Raw genomic sequence first — 15745 nt, forward strand, 5'->3', positions numbered from 1 at the left:
AACTGGAAGAACAGGACAGACATCACTTCAGGGATCCACATCACAATGTGTGCCTAGCTTGGCCACGCACAACTTTATAAGCTAAAGAATCCCAGCTGGTGGCTCAGTAGGTTGGAGCATTGTCCGGTACATCAAATAGGTTGTGGGTTTGATACCCAGTTGGAGCATTTATGGGAGGCAACAGATGGATGTTTCTCTCTCTCTAAAAATCAATAAACATATCCTCAGGTGAGGATAAAAAGATAGCCTAAAAGTGTCTGCCAGGAAATTCATCCCTCTTTTAAAAACTACTTTTAAAAGAGAAGACAATTGGCCCTGACCGGTTTGGCTCAGTGGATGGAGCGTCGGCCTGCGGACTGAAGGGTCCCGGGTTCGATTCTGGTCAGGGGCATGTGCCTTGGCTGCGGGCACATCCCCGGTGGGGGGTGTGCAGGAGGCAGCTGATCGATGGTTCTCTCTCATCGATGTTTCTGGCTCTCTATCCCTCTCCCTTCATCTCTGTAAAAAAATCAATAAAATATATTTTAAAAGAGAAGACAATTGTGTCGTCCAGAGAACAAGTTTTAAGTAGCCGTTCCTACCCCTGACCATGAGGGGACATGCTGAGTCTCCCACATCTACCAGAAAACACATAGTCTGCTCCCAGCCTCACACCTACTACCACAGTGAAATGCAGTCCTTTCAACAATGTTTGTGCTTCTAACCAATAAGTTATTCCCTTGTAGGGAACAGCTGGGACCACTGCAGCCGCCTACAGCACTGAGAAGGTGCAAAGGTTAAAACAAAGGTTACATGGACACATGAGTACAGTCATTTATCCTCCCAACCTCTGGCCATCAGGTGAATAAAACCTCACTTCTATGGTTATTTTGCCAATGCCAGAATAGAAAGCAAAATTTCAAATTGGAAATTTCTAGCACTTTACAAAGTGGAATGAAAGAACATGAAATTAAAAAAAAAAATTAAAGGTCCACATGCCATAGCAGTACCCCGTGCTGGATTCGTTGCTCCTTTCCTTGGCAACTCCAGAGCATGGCTCCTCTTCCTGGTCCAGGGGAGACATGGCTCAGAACAGAAGGGCCCCCATGCTGCCAACCTCGCTCTGCTCCTTTACAAAGATTTCAAAGTACTGGTAGATGATTGTGACCGCGAGCAGGATCCCAGTTCCAGATCCGATGGCACCCAGGAAGTCAGCCAGGACGGAGAGGGCCCCAATACACAGCCCCCCAAAAGCAGCAGCAGTGGGGATGTACCTGGGGAGGAGGAGATGAGTCAGCAAGGTGTCACCACATAAATACCTGTAGTGTGGCCCACTCCTGACTCAGGCTACCTGCCTACTTACCTCTGATTTAGGAACTTAACTCCTGTAGAGGTCATTCCGTTACCTCCTTGAAAGTTTATATCAAACTTTATAACTGCTCACATACCATTAGGTCTAGACTAGGACTGCTGTCCAGTAAGTGGACACTCAAGCCACATGTGGCTAGTGAAATATGACTAGTTCAAGTTGAGATATTAAAGTTGTCACACTAGATTTTGAAGACAAGAACATAAAATATCTAATGATTTTCCTTACATTACTTACAAATTTTTACTTTTTAAATGTGACTACTAGAAAATTTAAGAGTTCTTATGTGGCTTGCATTTTATTTCTCCTGAACAATGTGCTGTAAATCTGGAGTCTTCAGAGAATTCTCATTAAGAGAGTGAACAACAACAACAAAAAAAGAGTGAACAAAATTGTCTACTGTCCCTGCTAGGGATCGAAAGACAATCTGAAATTGGCAATGCTGATTTTCTTGTGGACACAGGGACCTTTTCTAACCTGGATAAGATTTAATTAACCAGAAATCTCTAAGCCCTATCAACATGTTTGATGTGTAAGAAAACTGTAATTATGAGAAAACCACTAGGACCGAGGGCCAGCCTCACCGATTGAGCTCATGGACCATGGAAGTCTCTCGGTGGCCCCTCATCACCATCTGCTGCTCCTTCAGCTGCTTTGCAACCTGCATGATGCCCAAAGAGAAGACAATGTTCAATTTTAAGTTTGAAATTGAGAGGCAGGTAGACATTTCATAGTGGCTCTAAACACAGGTTTCCTTCTTTAGCATCCTGGTAATATTTATACAGATAATTTAAAAACTGCTCCAGAGAAGTCGTATGACAAAGTCTAGTTTTAGTTTGGCTCCACCTCCCCAAGTGAGCATTAATTTACCCCTGGGCTTGTCTATGGCCATAAACACTTCGGCCTAATGAGGAGGAAGCGGCTGCAGGTATTCACAGACCACTTACACCAGGGACACGCGAGAGCTCCTGTTTCCTGGTTTAATTAAATTGTAACTTATACTTACATCTTTGGCAGAGGAGCCTGAGACCTCGATCCATGTTTTGGAGAAGAATGCACACGAGCCCAGCATGAACACTATGTATACAACGGCATGGACGGGGTCTTCTAACACGGAGCCAAAAGATTCTGGAGGGGACAGGTAATAGCAAAGGCCACCAACTGGATAAGCACGTGCTGGGCCCCCAGAAGATGTATCCTGGAAGGAAGAATACACAGAAGGCCTGTGAGTGCTGTTTCTTTATACCTTAGCATAAGGACAAAAGTAGCTCTGAGCAGATGAAAAGGAACACAATTTTGCTCAAGTGTCCACAGTGCCATTTTCTTACTGAAAAGAAAAGTTACTGTGCTGGATTGGTAAAAGGCATGGTTAGAAAATATCTTTGGGTAAAATGTTTGGTCACAAGGAAGACACATGGGTGCACCCCACTGTAACTAGCCACAGCATTCAAACGGATTTCTTCAAGCAGCCATACTTACAGACCAGGTGCCCAGCAGGCTGACCAGCAGGTTGCCACTGAAGCGGGCTGACAACATCTGGGAGATGACGTATAGGTTGGACACCAGGGCAGACTGCAGGATGATGGGGATGTTGGAGGTGTAGAAAAGCTTGATAGGGTAGGTGTTGTACTGGCCTCGGTAACGAGCCGATTTGATGGGCAGGTCCACTCGGAAGCCCTGAGAAGCCAAACAAAGCAGAGCACCCTCACTGCCTCATTCCGGTGTCTGCACAGACACAGCCCAGCTGGGGGTGGCTGGACCTACATTGGTTCCAGGGCTCACATGTCCTTTCCTGACCCATCACTGCACTTGGGGCCACTTTAACTGAGGGTCCCAGAAAGAAAGGCTTAACAAATGAACCAAAGCCCAGCACAGTGGAATAATCCCATTTCTGTCAAAAACAATCACACAAACAAGCAACCCAAAGTCCATCACATTACATCTGCATCAATGTGGACCATAAAACAGCCTGAAGGACACATGCCCAGTAAGTCCGAACAGTGGTTCTCTTGGTGTTACCTCACCTATGCTCTTACAGGGGCCTCACGACAAGGCCACCACACCCCAGAGCAGTCTTTTACGATGTTTTAAATCATAAGCAGAAAAGCTAAACTTTTCTGTGAATATAGCTTCTCCCTCTGAAACCCTTGGAGAATAGAAAGGTTTTCTTTTATATTATTTTTACAAACTCCCAGTGCCTAGTACAGGATTCAGAATATAGAGGCTTTAAAATAAAATAAAAATTTAATGGCCTAACTACAACTATCCACACCAAGCTTATGGTGCACTAAAGCTTAGTAATCAGGCATCTGAGTAAGTCTCAGCTGAAGGAACAGACTGGTCCTCAGAAAAAGCACTTGGTGGTATAATGACCTTCCTGTAAGCACTAAGCTGTCTTTTCCACTGCCATCCCTTCTTTTCAGTAACTGTCAGAATACAAAGTGGCTGATGAAAAAATACAAAGACTAATCCAACTACAGAAAAGCAACTGACAGCTCAGGTCTCTTATTCACAAGCAAGTGGCACAGACTAATAATTTGAAAGGTAAGAGTTCTCTTGATCAACTAAAGGACTTGTATGCACGCATATAAGCATAACCAATGGACATAAGACACTGGGGGATAGGGGAGGCTAGGGGACTGTCTAGGGCGGGGGGATAAAATGGACACATATGTAATACCCTTTGTAATGCTTTAAGCAATAAATTAAAAAAAAAAAAAAAAAGAGTTCTCAAGAGGAAGGGCCTTTTCCAGAATGACACTACCTACAAACACTATAAACATTGGGTAAGATGGCGATGAAGCTTTAGAGCTTGAAGACTTTTCACTTCTCTTTAACTAGGAACTTAAAGATGTATCTTCTTTATCTGTTGCTGCGCCCAACCCAAAGGAGCATCATCTCAGAAACGTGGTATCTGCCTCAGTTTTGTCTAGTTCAGGCAGGTCCCCACGACTCAATGGAACACACTTGACCAGCTCCCATGGAAACCTGCTCCTTTAAGATGCCATCCCACCACTTGAATACTATATGGTGATGTACACCACCCTGGGTGCGGGTGAGGGCGCACACACCAAGACATTCCAAAACTTAAACCGGACCATCTGATCTCCCTGTGGTGGGTCTAGACGCACCTGGAAATAGATGACCACTGCAAAGACAAAGATGGTGGCAATCAGATTCATGAGGTTGGGGAGGTTCTGGCGGTAGAAGGCCTCTCGAAGGGCTCGGACCTTGTCAGTCCGTGTGGCCAGAAGATGAAACAGTGCAATGATGGCACCTTCAAACTCCATCCCTGTTGGTAAAGGAGGAACACACGTGGTAAGGAGACAAACAGCTTCTTAGAGAGGAAAACAGAATTAGTTTTAAGATCCATGGTGCCCATTCCATAACCACAGGGATAGAGTGGCATTTTCTCCTCCCTCATTCCTATTTCTTCAGTAGAGATTTCAACCTGCAGAAAGGGGCTTGTCTACGCTTTTGAGTTCTCATTTCATTGGCATGTGAGTCAAAGGCCACCAGATGTGTGGAATGATGATCAATTATAAAACCACAAAAACAGGACCGGCTGAACTCCAGCTGAAGAGGTCCTACACTGGAGTGGCTCGGAGCTGCCCATTCATTTCCCTGGAAAACCCCGGGCAGTAGAGCATCCCCAGCTTTGAAGTGCAGGCTGCCTCTGACAAGGGGGAGCAGGGGATGGGCCTGACTTCTCGGCTCCTTACATTGACGATCAAGCAGAAAGGACAACATGCTTGCCCACCACACAGCCTGATCCAGCCAGTATACAGCCCATAGGAAAGGGCGCTGAAAGAGCCAGGAAGCAGAGCAGCTTACTGAGGGACTGAAGGAATCAAGAGCAAGAATGGGTACATGGCTGAGGATTAGGCAGCAGACCCAAGTGCGGGGAGGTTGGGGAGCTGGGGAATTCATAAGGCTTAGAAAGCTTATAAAATTTCAAGAAACTTACTGAAGTTAAACCTCCAGCTAAAGAAAGAAGCAGAAGCACTGTATTACTCTATGTCCTCTGAGGACAGTGTAACTCTCCCACAATGAAAGTCTCGCCTCCTGCTGGGAGCCAGTGCCATGTCCAGACCTGTGGTCTGTGGGCAGGTGGGAGGTCCTGATATCAGCACTGTGAAGGGCGCCTGCATACTGCCCCACGAGGGCACTTTCCTTGTGTTTCTAACACATGATGGTGGAACCATCTGCTGCTTCTCCTGCTGCCTATTCCTGGACCATTTCATGTTATTTCTCATTTCATCCTGGCAACCGAGTCTGGGAGGTAGAGGGATTTGCCCCAAACCACTTATCTACTCCTAATAGGAACAGCCAGGAAGTGAACGCCAAGTTCAGGCCTCTTACACAAAGTTGCTTCCTGCATGACCAAGTGCATTGGTTGGTTCAGTGACTTCATTTTTAGAAATGTATTCACTGAAAGCAACTGCCAAAATATGGAAACATGAATGTATGAGGCTGTTCACTGTTTCTGTTGCACCAACAACCCAAACTGGAAATGACCTACATGTCCATCAGAAGACTGCTTCAATCAGTGCTGCTCATCCTTGCCAAGAAGTCCACACTTGGCTAGAAGGTAAGAGGCAGGATTCTGTACTCTGGCATGGTCAACAATTGTGCAATACTCTGGCGTGGAATATGTAAGTTATGTATCATTAGGAGCAGAAGCCTGTCTGTGTTTAAAAATACACACAGAAGAATCAGAAGAAATGTACCTAAAACGGAGCTGCTTCTTCTTTGGAACGGGAACTTTGATCTGCTTTGCACATGTCCATACTGTTCACCGACCCCTGTCCCTAGGGGAGCCCAGGGTGCTTACCTCGGCCAGTGTTGACAGTGGTGGGGCTGAACGCTTTCCACACGATGGTCTCACAGATGTTAGTGGCAATAAAGAGGGAGATTCCAGAGCCGAGGCCATACCCTTTTTGCAGAAGTTCATCCAAAAGTAGGACAATTAAGCCAGCAACAAAGAGCTGTGAATTAAAAAATAAAAGTAAAGAAACCCAAATAGACTGCATTCCAGTTCCCTGCAGGTGTGGCTCTTTCCTCCCTTAGCAAGGGGCTTCTCTGATATAAATGCTGAAGGCCGAGCAGACAACAGACAGCAGGGCCTTCCTCTGTTGAGTTTAGAGAGGCCAACACAGGTGCTTGGCTCCTTCTCCATAGAAGTTTATTTTAGGCATGGTTCAGGGTTGCTATTTGGGAAGTCTGAGTGAGTGTGAGGAGCTACTCAGAAGGGGAGAATGTCAGCATAACAATTACCTGAATGGTGATTAACAGGCAGATTCCAGCACCCATTTCAGAAGGGTCCCCATACATTCCCGTCATCACATACACAATAGACTGGCCAATGGTAATGATCATGCCAAATACTAGAAATCAAAAGAAAACTATGTTCTCAAAGTGGGATATTACACAGTCATAGAGGAAACAGTTATTGAACACCTACTCTGTACAAAGCACTAAGAACAAAGATGAATCATACTGATACTGCCGCCCTGGCTGGTGTGGCTCAGTTGTTGTTGTTTTTTAAAATATATTTTATTGATTTTTTACAGAGAAGAGAGAGGGATAGAGAGTCAGAAACATCGATGAGAGAGAAACATTGATCAGCTGCCTCCTGCACGCCCCCACCTGGGGATGTGCCCGCAACCAAGGTACATGCCCTTGACCGGAATCGAACCTGGGACCCTTCAGTCCACAGGCCGACACTCTATCCACTGAACCAAACCGGTTAGGGTGTGGCTCAGTTGTTGAGTGTTGTCCTGAGCACCATAAGGTTGCCAGTTCAATTCCCAGTCGGGGCACATGCCCAGGTTTTGGGTTCGATCCCCAGTCAGGGTGCATGGGGGAGGCAACAGATGGATGTTTCTCTCTCACATCACTGTTTCTCTCTTTCTCTCAAACCAATAAAAACATCTATTTTTATCTGTATACTAATACTGCCTCAAGGAGCTTGGTCCAAGAAACACCCAAAAGTTACACTGTCAAAGCACACAATAACTCAAATGCCTATTAACAGAAGCAGGCGAGCGCCTTCATTTCACCTCCTAAATTCACTTTCCCTTCGGAGACGGGAAGAGGAAGAGCTGGAAATGACCAATCTGTTCTATGGAAGACAAGCCAAGGAGCAAGATCTACTAAAGACAGTATCCCGAGGCACACGATTTGGGGATGTCACTACCCCACAGCATCCACACTCAGATCAGATTGCTTGGGTTGTGGAGAGCTCCTGAGCTGAACGACATGCCTGGGCCACCGCTGCAAGCTTATCATCCAGGTCTGAGTCCAGAACAAGGATGATGAGCTCTGGGATAAAGGGGTTCCCAGTTTGTATGTGATGTATGTGGTTTTTTAAAAGGAAAAACCTCACAATGCCATCAGTAACTTGGTCACTTGTTCCATTCCCTCTGCCACAAGCTCTCTTGGCCTAATGGAAGCTTTGCTTTATGTAGACTATCCGCGTGTCTTATATCATTATACTTCATTGTTAGGCAAAATGGAATCAACACACTTTTACTGGTTCCACATTACTAGATGAATCTCTAAGTAAGGGCATGGGTTTCAAGCTTTTCTGGTTAGTTTGTCAAACCTAATTAGTAAAATAAAATTGTGCTCCAGAGTACCCATCATATGTAATTTTCATTTGACTTTTAAAGAACTGCTCAATGAAACTGAATTCTCTAAGCAGAAGAAATTTAAAAAATTGTCAAGAGCCGAAACCGGTTTGGCTCAGTGGATAGAGCGTCGGCCTGCGGACTGAGGGGTCCCAGGTTCGATTCCGGTCGGGGGCATGTACTTGGGCTGCGGGCACATCCCCAGTGGGAGATGTGCAGGAGGCGGCTGATCGATGTTTCTCTCCCATCGATGTTTCTAACTCTCTGTAGATGTTTCTAACTCTCTGTCTCTCTCCCTTCCTCTCCGTAAAAAAATCAATAAAATATATTAAAAAAAAAAAAAAAATTGTCAAGACCAAAGATAAAACAGACAATCTGTGCTTAAAAATAATTCATGTATATATTTTAAAATTCTAATTTATGTCTAAAACTGACAAGTTTAAATTACATTGGTATTTTTTGCTCAATTATTTAACCTACTAAGTTAAAAAGATTTCTTCTGGTGTGGAAGAAAATATGGCTGGATAGAAAACTGTAAATATCACTTCCTAATTAATGCATTTCAGTTCAGTCAGAGGCTGAACATGGATCACTCTGATGACTGGTCATTGTTACTAGTGACACTTACTTGCTACGAAGTAACTATTGTTAATCCCATTTTTCCAGATGAAGAAACTGAGATGTAAAAGCTCTCATAGCTGTCACCTAACTCTGTCCAAAGTCATAAGCTAGTAAATAGAACGGGGTTGGGAGAATCAACTTTCCCCTGAGTTGAATCTTTTTAAACTCCCAGAAGAAAAACAGTATCTGCCAAATACCTATTAAGTGCCAGGCACTGAGGGTGTTTACAAGCGTTATTCTACTGAATTCCTACAATAACCCGGACGAACACATCACCTCCTCCTGGGTGGTAAGGACATCGATCGGCTGGGGGAGGGAGACCGCCAAGCCCTGCTCCTTCCACTCAACCGTGCAGCCTTGGGGCAATGGACATCCTCCCACCTGCCTTGTCCAGCCCATCCAAGTACCTTGTACCATGCCTCTCCCAGAGCGCTTTCTTTCTGTCTTTTGTTAGGGATTATAAATCTATATAGTATTAATAAGAAACCGACAATGTAGTATGAAGTTTACATTTAAACACAATTTTCACAAACACTTAACAGATGTCTAAAAAGATTTACAATGAAGTTCTAGATGCAGGTCTAGATAATGTCAAGAACTGATGGATCTCATAAGTCAAGACAGCATTTTGGGTATTAGTTAATTCTTAGGATTAAAAAAGAATTTTTGCCCTGACCAGTCTGGCTCAGTGAATAGAGTGTCAGCCTGCGGACTGAGAGGTCCCAGGTTCAATTCCGGTCAAGGGCATGTACCTGGGTTGCGGGCACATCCCCAGTAGGAGGTGTGCAGGAGGCGGCTGATCAATGTTTCTCTCTCATCGATGTTTCTAACTATCTCTCTCCCTTCCTCTCTGTAAAAAATCAATAAAAAAAAGAATTTTTATTTTGTTTTGTGCTCTAAAGTGAACCACTGTCCCGGTATGAAAGTTGAATCTTCTCCTGAGACCAGGACTTTTGAAATAATCCAACTCTTAAAGTGACTTGATGAACTTGTGCTCAGTGACTGAACCCTGCCACTAATGGTTTCACAGTTCAACATTAAAAAACAGAGAGACGCTCTGGCTGGGTAGCTCAGTTGGTCCGAGTATCATCCCAATATGCCAAGATTGTGGGTTCGATTGCCGGTCAGGGCACATTCAAGAAGCAACCAATGAATGAATAAGTAAGTGGAACAAATCAATGTCTTTCTCTCTCTCCATCCCTGCTCCCTCTCTAAAATCAGTAAGAAAAAACTCCAAAACAAAAAAAAACCCCACCTCTTATGCTACCTTCTTCCCCTCGCCAAATACCTCAGCCAAGTGGTTTTGATGGATAATCTGTAACTTCATAATTAGAAAAGGGTCTTCTTGTCAATTTCAAGAATTAGCACCTCTAAGACAGAATAATCTATGTATATGCTTCAATGAAAGACTTTCCCTTCTCAACCAGTTTCCATCCCCAAAATGGCAGCTTTGTAACTAACTCATCAATGGGTTTAGTTCTTTATTGGGAACACGTTGGCTTGTAAGTTTTTTTCCTTCATAGAAGGCCCTTTGCTTTTCTCCCCAAAGTGCAGAATGGGTTGCCTCAAAACACTGATCTTTCTTCCCCTCCACTGGGATGGGTGTGCACACTGTACAGCATGGAACAGCTTTAAAGCACTGGGCTGCTGTAGGGCACAGAAACTAGACTGGCTCTTCAAAGAACATCTTCTCAAGCCACCTCTACAGCTTCACGATAAGTAGAACTCTTCCCCTCCCCACCTGCAACCCAGTCAGATGTGACAGGGCTGGTCCCAGCAGAGTTTTTTGTCACCATCTTCTGAGTAGGAATGTCACATGAGCATAGAAGGATATGACAACCTGGGGGCACAGACAGTGGCTTCTTTGGCCGGGACCAGGTCAGCCTCATCCAACAGGAGTTCTCCACTGGACTCTGCAGCTCTAATAATGTACTCCGGCTCCAAACCCCAGGCAAAGCCTTGGCGCTTTGGACTCTTCTTTCTTCTTCCATTTGTTCTCCTCGCCCTTAGCTTCAGAATCAGAGTCAGCTTTGCACTTGCCTCCCTCTGATTCTCTGTCTCATATGCTGTTTTCCGTGACGACAGAAACTCAGCTGTGAGGTTGGGGCAATCCAGGTTCTCTTCTGGCTCCCGTGCGTTGCCTTCATCTGAGAACCCCTTCCACTTGAGCAGGGACCCCACCTTTGCCATTACCTCTCAACGGCTGAGCACTTTACCCACTATATTCCTCTCCCTTCTCTTCTTGCACCTCCTCCACTTTCTCCTTGTTTTGTTTTTTGCCCATAGAGCCCACCAGTACTCTGGTTTAAAGGGTGACACACTGCTCAGAGCAGTGCCCAAAAGCACAAGAGGAATTGGGGCCGCACCACTGGCACATGGTGTTGGGCAGCTGGAGGAGTGGTGCCCAAGTGGCCACATTTGAGGCCCTCACTGAAGCAGCGTATCACAGCCCCAGCCAACGGCCCTGCCTGAGAAGTGCTTTCTTGCTAACACAGGCCGTGGAGCACCTGCAGGATTGGTGGGCCAAGGAAGTTACACGGTACAAAGGAAAAACTGTTTTGAAGCCCCAAACTTTATAGCAAATTCAAATTCTCAACTACTGACATTTGAACATCATTGAAAATCTCACTTACACTTTTGGGCTCCATTGAAGAGGGCTCGGTCTTTTGGGGTGTCACCAACTTCAATTATTTTGGCGCCAGCCAAGAGCTGCATGATGAGGCCGGAGGTGACAATGGGAGAGATACCCAGCTCCATCAATGTGCCTGAGGACAGGGGAGGCAAAACACAGCCCATATTAGCTTGGAAAAGCAACATATTATTAAGAAAATGAATGAGCAAAATCTGACTGTGTACCCCTTACACAAAACTAGTGTGCTTCAGTTTGCTAGCAGCATTTAATTTAGAAAATAACCCCAAAATATCAACAATTACAGTATAATTCAATTCATTCTATTCAGTCGGCCAGACCACATCTTATTCTATATCCGAAGTCACATGGCTTTTAAACAGATAGCTACATTTAAATTCACCATAAACAGATTCATTCTGGTTTTACAGAGATAAGAAAGGTTTGTCTCTTTCTCAGGTAATAAAAAGGATTAACATTCAAATAATTCCAGAGTCTGAAAAGGATGCCTATACAATTGTATCTAGTTGTGAATAAACTTCTACTTCCATTACGCTAAAATACTTCCAACTGATTTGAAACTTTATTTGAACTATATTATATTTAAATAAATAGGTTAATCGAAAGTGGTACTGACATAAACATTCCAAATCCCCCCCCTAAGGAAATTAAAGTGTATAAAACACTGTTACATATTTTGATACATATAATGATGTAACCTATAGATATGAAAAAGATGCAGCTGAGAAACAAATTACATATTCTAAAGGTTATCAAAACGTAAGAAAGACAGGTAGAAATATCATTATTTCAGTTGTTTAAAAAACATTCTCGTTTTTCCTATTTTCTATGACATACTCAATCTTGTTATTACAGGTTTTATACTGCATTCAAATGCGATTCTGAATATGATGACATGCCTCGATGCTGAATTCGGCATTTACTAAGGCTATTCAGCACAGTACGCTGACATTCTTCCCAAACACTCTCTGAGCTCCACATAAAGCCAAAGCCTGTAATTTAACTAAAGAAGGTCAGTCAAGCCCACATTATACAGAAAGAGGTGCAGAGAGCCAGAGTTCTACCTCTATTAGAGGCTAGGATCACTCTTATCCAATAGAAAGGGTCGGCAGAATCTGAAGACATGATGCCAAACAAGGGGATCTGGAAACAAGCATAGAGAAAAGGAGTCAGCACATGTCTCCAGCCCCCTCTGACCCCCACCTCCATACAGGAACGGGAAATCGGGCTTACCTGGCAGCACACCAAGAAAATAAAGAGGGTAATAGCGGTCCATAGCACTTTCTCCTTAAACTGGATCTATGTAGAAGAGAAAGAAATAAGGCAAGAAGTTATTTTCATAAGCAAATTAATAGAAATCGACTCAGATTAGACCCCTTTTCTGTTCATCAGAAAGGTAAGCCTTGTACTCCAAAACCATGGACCAAACATTAATGTCAAAATACAAGTACATGTACTGCAGGCTCTCTATATGCAAAGACCTTTATATGCATCATCTCATTGGACCCTTGAACTACATAGATCCTATTTTTATTTAACAATGAGAAAACTGAGTTTTCTCCTGAGACCCACAGCTGGAGTGAGTTTGAGTCCAATGCCTGTGCTCTTAACCATTAGTATAAACAGTTTAGGATCAAGTCCAAGATCAAAAAATGTTGCCATAGAAAGAGATTCCTAAACCAGACAAGCCTTTACAATATATGAGCTATCATCATTCACTTGAAAGGGTTTTGTAACTGACGAAATCTTGTTATTTTGGAGTCAGCCAATTTGGAATTTGTGATTGTTTAATACGTAGTATACTTTCTATGAATTAAGGATAAAACAATGTAATAAACAATATGGGGCAGTAGGGCAAGGAGAGTTGCAGGTTTAACCCACTCACTAACTGCTAGTAGCATCTAAGACTTTTCACGTCTCTTCAGGTATGTAAGCAGGATAGGTTTACATTTCAGAAGCATTTTACAGATGACTACGAAGAACCATGAGATAAGTTTAGATGCCCTGCCCAAGGCGCCTCTGGTGTTAAGCAGTAGAGTGGGAATTCTTCTGGGTCTTCTGCTTCTAAAACTCAGTGTCTTTGTTAGTACTTGCTGCCTATACTACAAGAACAGCTTTAAAAGGCTTAAAAAACACAGTAATATTGTGCAGAATAAGGATCTTTATGTGGAAATGCCTTGTGAGTGACAGTATTAAGTAAACAAAACTTGTTCTTTGAAATGACTTTTTTTAATCCTCACATGAGGATATGTTTCCATTAATTCCTAGAGAGAGAGGAGAGGAGGGAGGGAAGGAGGAAGGGAAGGTAGGAAAAAAGGGGGGAGAAAGAGAGAAAGGGGGGGAGGGAGAGAGGGAGGAAGGGGGGGGATCGAAGTGGGAGAGAAATATCAGTCGGTGGGTCGGGTCAGTTGCTTCCCATATGCTCCCTGACCAGGATCTAACCTGAAACCTTTTGGTGTGTGGGACAACACTCCAACCAACTGAGCCACCTGGCCAGGGCTGAAATGATTTTTTATAGGAAAAAAGAGTGGACAATTTTTACAAGACTCCTCATTTGTTAATAACCAAGTCTTTCATGGATGCAGCCAAATTGAACAGCAAAGGATCAAAAGCTGTTTATTCAAGTCTTGTCCACTCTACCTTTTAAACAGCTCCTAAATCTAGCCTTACCTCCTAGCCCACTCCCGTAGATCACTCTCTATTGCAAAAGCCTCTAAACCACTCCAATCCTCTACCCTACTTTCAAGGCAAGCTTCTAATGTCTGGCTCCTATTGCTTCCCACCTACCCTCTGTGTTCCAACCTGCTGTCTTCATTGCCTTTGCACATTACACATTCTTTGTGCCTGAAATTCCTCTCCCTCACTTCACGAAAACTTCTATTCTTCCTGCAAAACCACCATCAGAAATCACATCTTCCAGAGTTAACCCCTTTTGAAGCCACTGCTGTATCTTGCACATATTTTCACTGCTCCATCTATCACACTTAAGCTACAAGGCCAATCCATGTCACTCAGCTAGTATGTGGTTGTGGGAAGGGTGGGTCCCAGGATTGCCTGCCTCCAGAGCCATGCCCTTTCTACCAAGCTGGGGGTGGGGTGTGGGGGGGTGGGGGTGACAGGGGAAGGGCTTTGCCTATTAGCCCATCAAAGGCAATACCTATGTGGGAAATTTATACAAAACAAAGACCACACACACAAAATAAAAGACACTCCAAGAACCCAAGTGTCCATTATGATGTCAAGTACACATATGTGAATGCATGAACAACAGTCGGAAAAGAATGTGAAGACAAAATATTCCTGTTCTTTAAGAACCCAATCACAGCTTTACTTATATTGGCAACACTCACTATCTTGGCCTGTAGCTATCCAGGTAGCAGCAGAAACCCTGAGAAAGATGCAATAGAAGTCTACACTTCTATTTTTTTCCACGTTTTAATGCACCTGCTGTAAAAAGCAGGGTTCACAAAATGCCTTCACTCTCAGGTGATGTGGCAGCCTACATAAAAAGTTTTTGGTCGGAATAAAGCGACTGCTTTTAGCTCCTCTTAGCAGCTGGCTACAAAGAGCTTCTCCTAGAAAAAAAAACTCCACCTGCATCTGCTCCTGTTGGAGGTGAAGCGGGAAGGGTAACCCAACCTGAGGATCCCAGGGCTTTTGAGGCCTTACTCATTCACTGCCAGGGTCAATTTTTGGCACAGGGCAAACTCGAGGCTTTGCTCCCTGGAGTAACATCCACAAAGGATGCTCCGAATAAAGCACGATGACTTAGGTGGAAATTCCCACACGAGGAGGTCACCTTTGGACAAAGCTCAGGAGTACACACAACTATACTCCAGGGGGAAGAGGAGGGAGAGAGTTTCCATTGGCGTGTTGAAGCCATATTTAATTGTACTGTAAACTTCAAGCATCCCGAGTTCCACGAAGCCTCCTTGACAGCGATTGGGGACTTACCTTTCGCTCGGGCTTCTGGATTTCCGGCAAGATGACACAGAAGGGTTTGATGACTTCCAGAAACTTGACTTTGATGGAAAAAACAAAAGAAGAATTAGGGCTCGGAGAACCTTTCGCGCTACCCGGGTAAGCCTTCCGCCCAGCTTGTGTTGGGGCAGGGGGCAGGGGGCAGGGGAGCAGACCGAGTACCAGAACTCGTGGGAATCCCGAGGGCCTGGGATCCGGGCAGGCCTGGTGGGCGGGCACCTGCCCGGACCGGTGAGAGGAAAGGGGGACTGTGTTCCATCCCGGCGCAACCGGGGCTGCCCCCAGGGACTCACTCGCCATGGCGGCGGCTGCTCCACTCCGGGTCCTGCTTAGGCTCCACTCCGCTCCGCGCGAGGCGACGCTGCCCGCGGCTCAGCCAGCAACGGGGTGCAGCTCCTCCGCCGAGAGACACGTCAGTGATAGCACTGGGATGAGTGGAGCGGGGCGGAGCCGGGACCGGGTGCAGGCCGTAGGCCGCTTCCGCTTCCTGCCACGCGCTGAGAGCTGGCCCCG

The 15745-nt window shown here is 44.8% G+C and overlaps 1 protein-coding gene across 1 annotated transcript; it reads right to left on the reverse strand.

The window, feature by feature from the left end:
• Window positions 1-795: 795 nt before the first annotated feature.
• On the reverse strand, window positions 796-15700 carry SEC61A1 (SEC61 translocon subunit alpha 1). Its single transcript, XM_036321859.1, has 12 exons — window positions 15526-15700; window positions 15206-15273; window positions 12485-12550; window positions 12316-12394; window positions 11235-11366; window positions 6626-6735; window positions 6183-6336; window positions 4480-4640; window positions 2828-3025; window positions 2355-2546; window positions 1933-2009; window positions 796-1253 (listed from the first exon to the last, which is right to left on the reverse strand). The coding sequence occupies exons 1-12, from the start codon at window positions 15530-15532 to the stop codon at window positions 1067-1069; spliced, it is 1431 nt and encodes a 476-aa protein (XP_036177752.1). The 5' UTR covers window positions 15533-15700; the 3' UTR covers window positions 796-1066.
• Window positions 15701-15745: the final 45 nt, after the last annotated feature.

This window comes from Myotis myotis, unplaced genomic scaffold, assembly GCF_014108235.1.
Source record: "Myotis myotis isolate mMyoMyo1 unplaced genomic scaffold, mMyoMyo1.p scaffold_m19_p_9, whole genome shotgun sequence".
Taxonomy (NCBI): Eukaryota; Metazoa; Chordata; class Mammalia; order Chiroptera; family Vespertilionidae; genus Myotis; species Myotis myotis.

What these genes read in the sequence shown, in the direction of transcription:
- SEC61A1 (XM_036321859.1), bottom strand. An exon ending in GCCTGTTAATCACCATTCAG is followed by an intron (nt 6,337 to 6,625) that starts GTAATTGTTATG and finishes TTTAATTCACAG; the next exon opens with CTCTTTGTTGCTGGCTTAAT. An exon ending in CACTGTCAACACTGGCCGAG is followed by an intron (nt 4,641 to 6,182) that starts GTAAGCACCCTG and finishes CTTTACCAACAG; the next exon opens with GGATGGAGTTTGAAGGTGCC.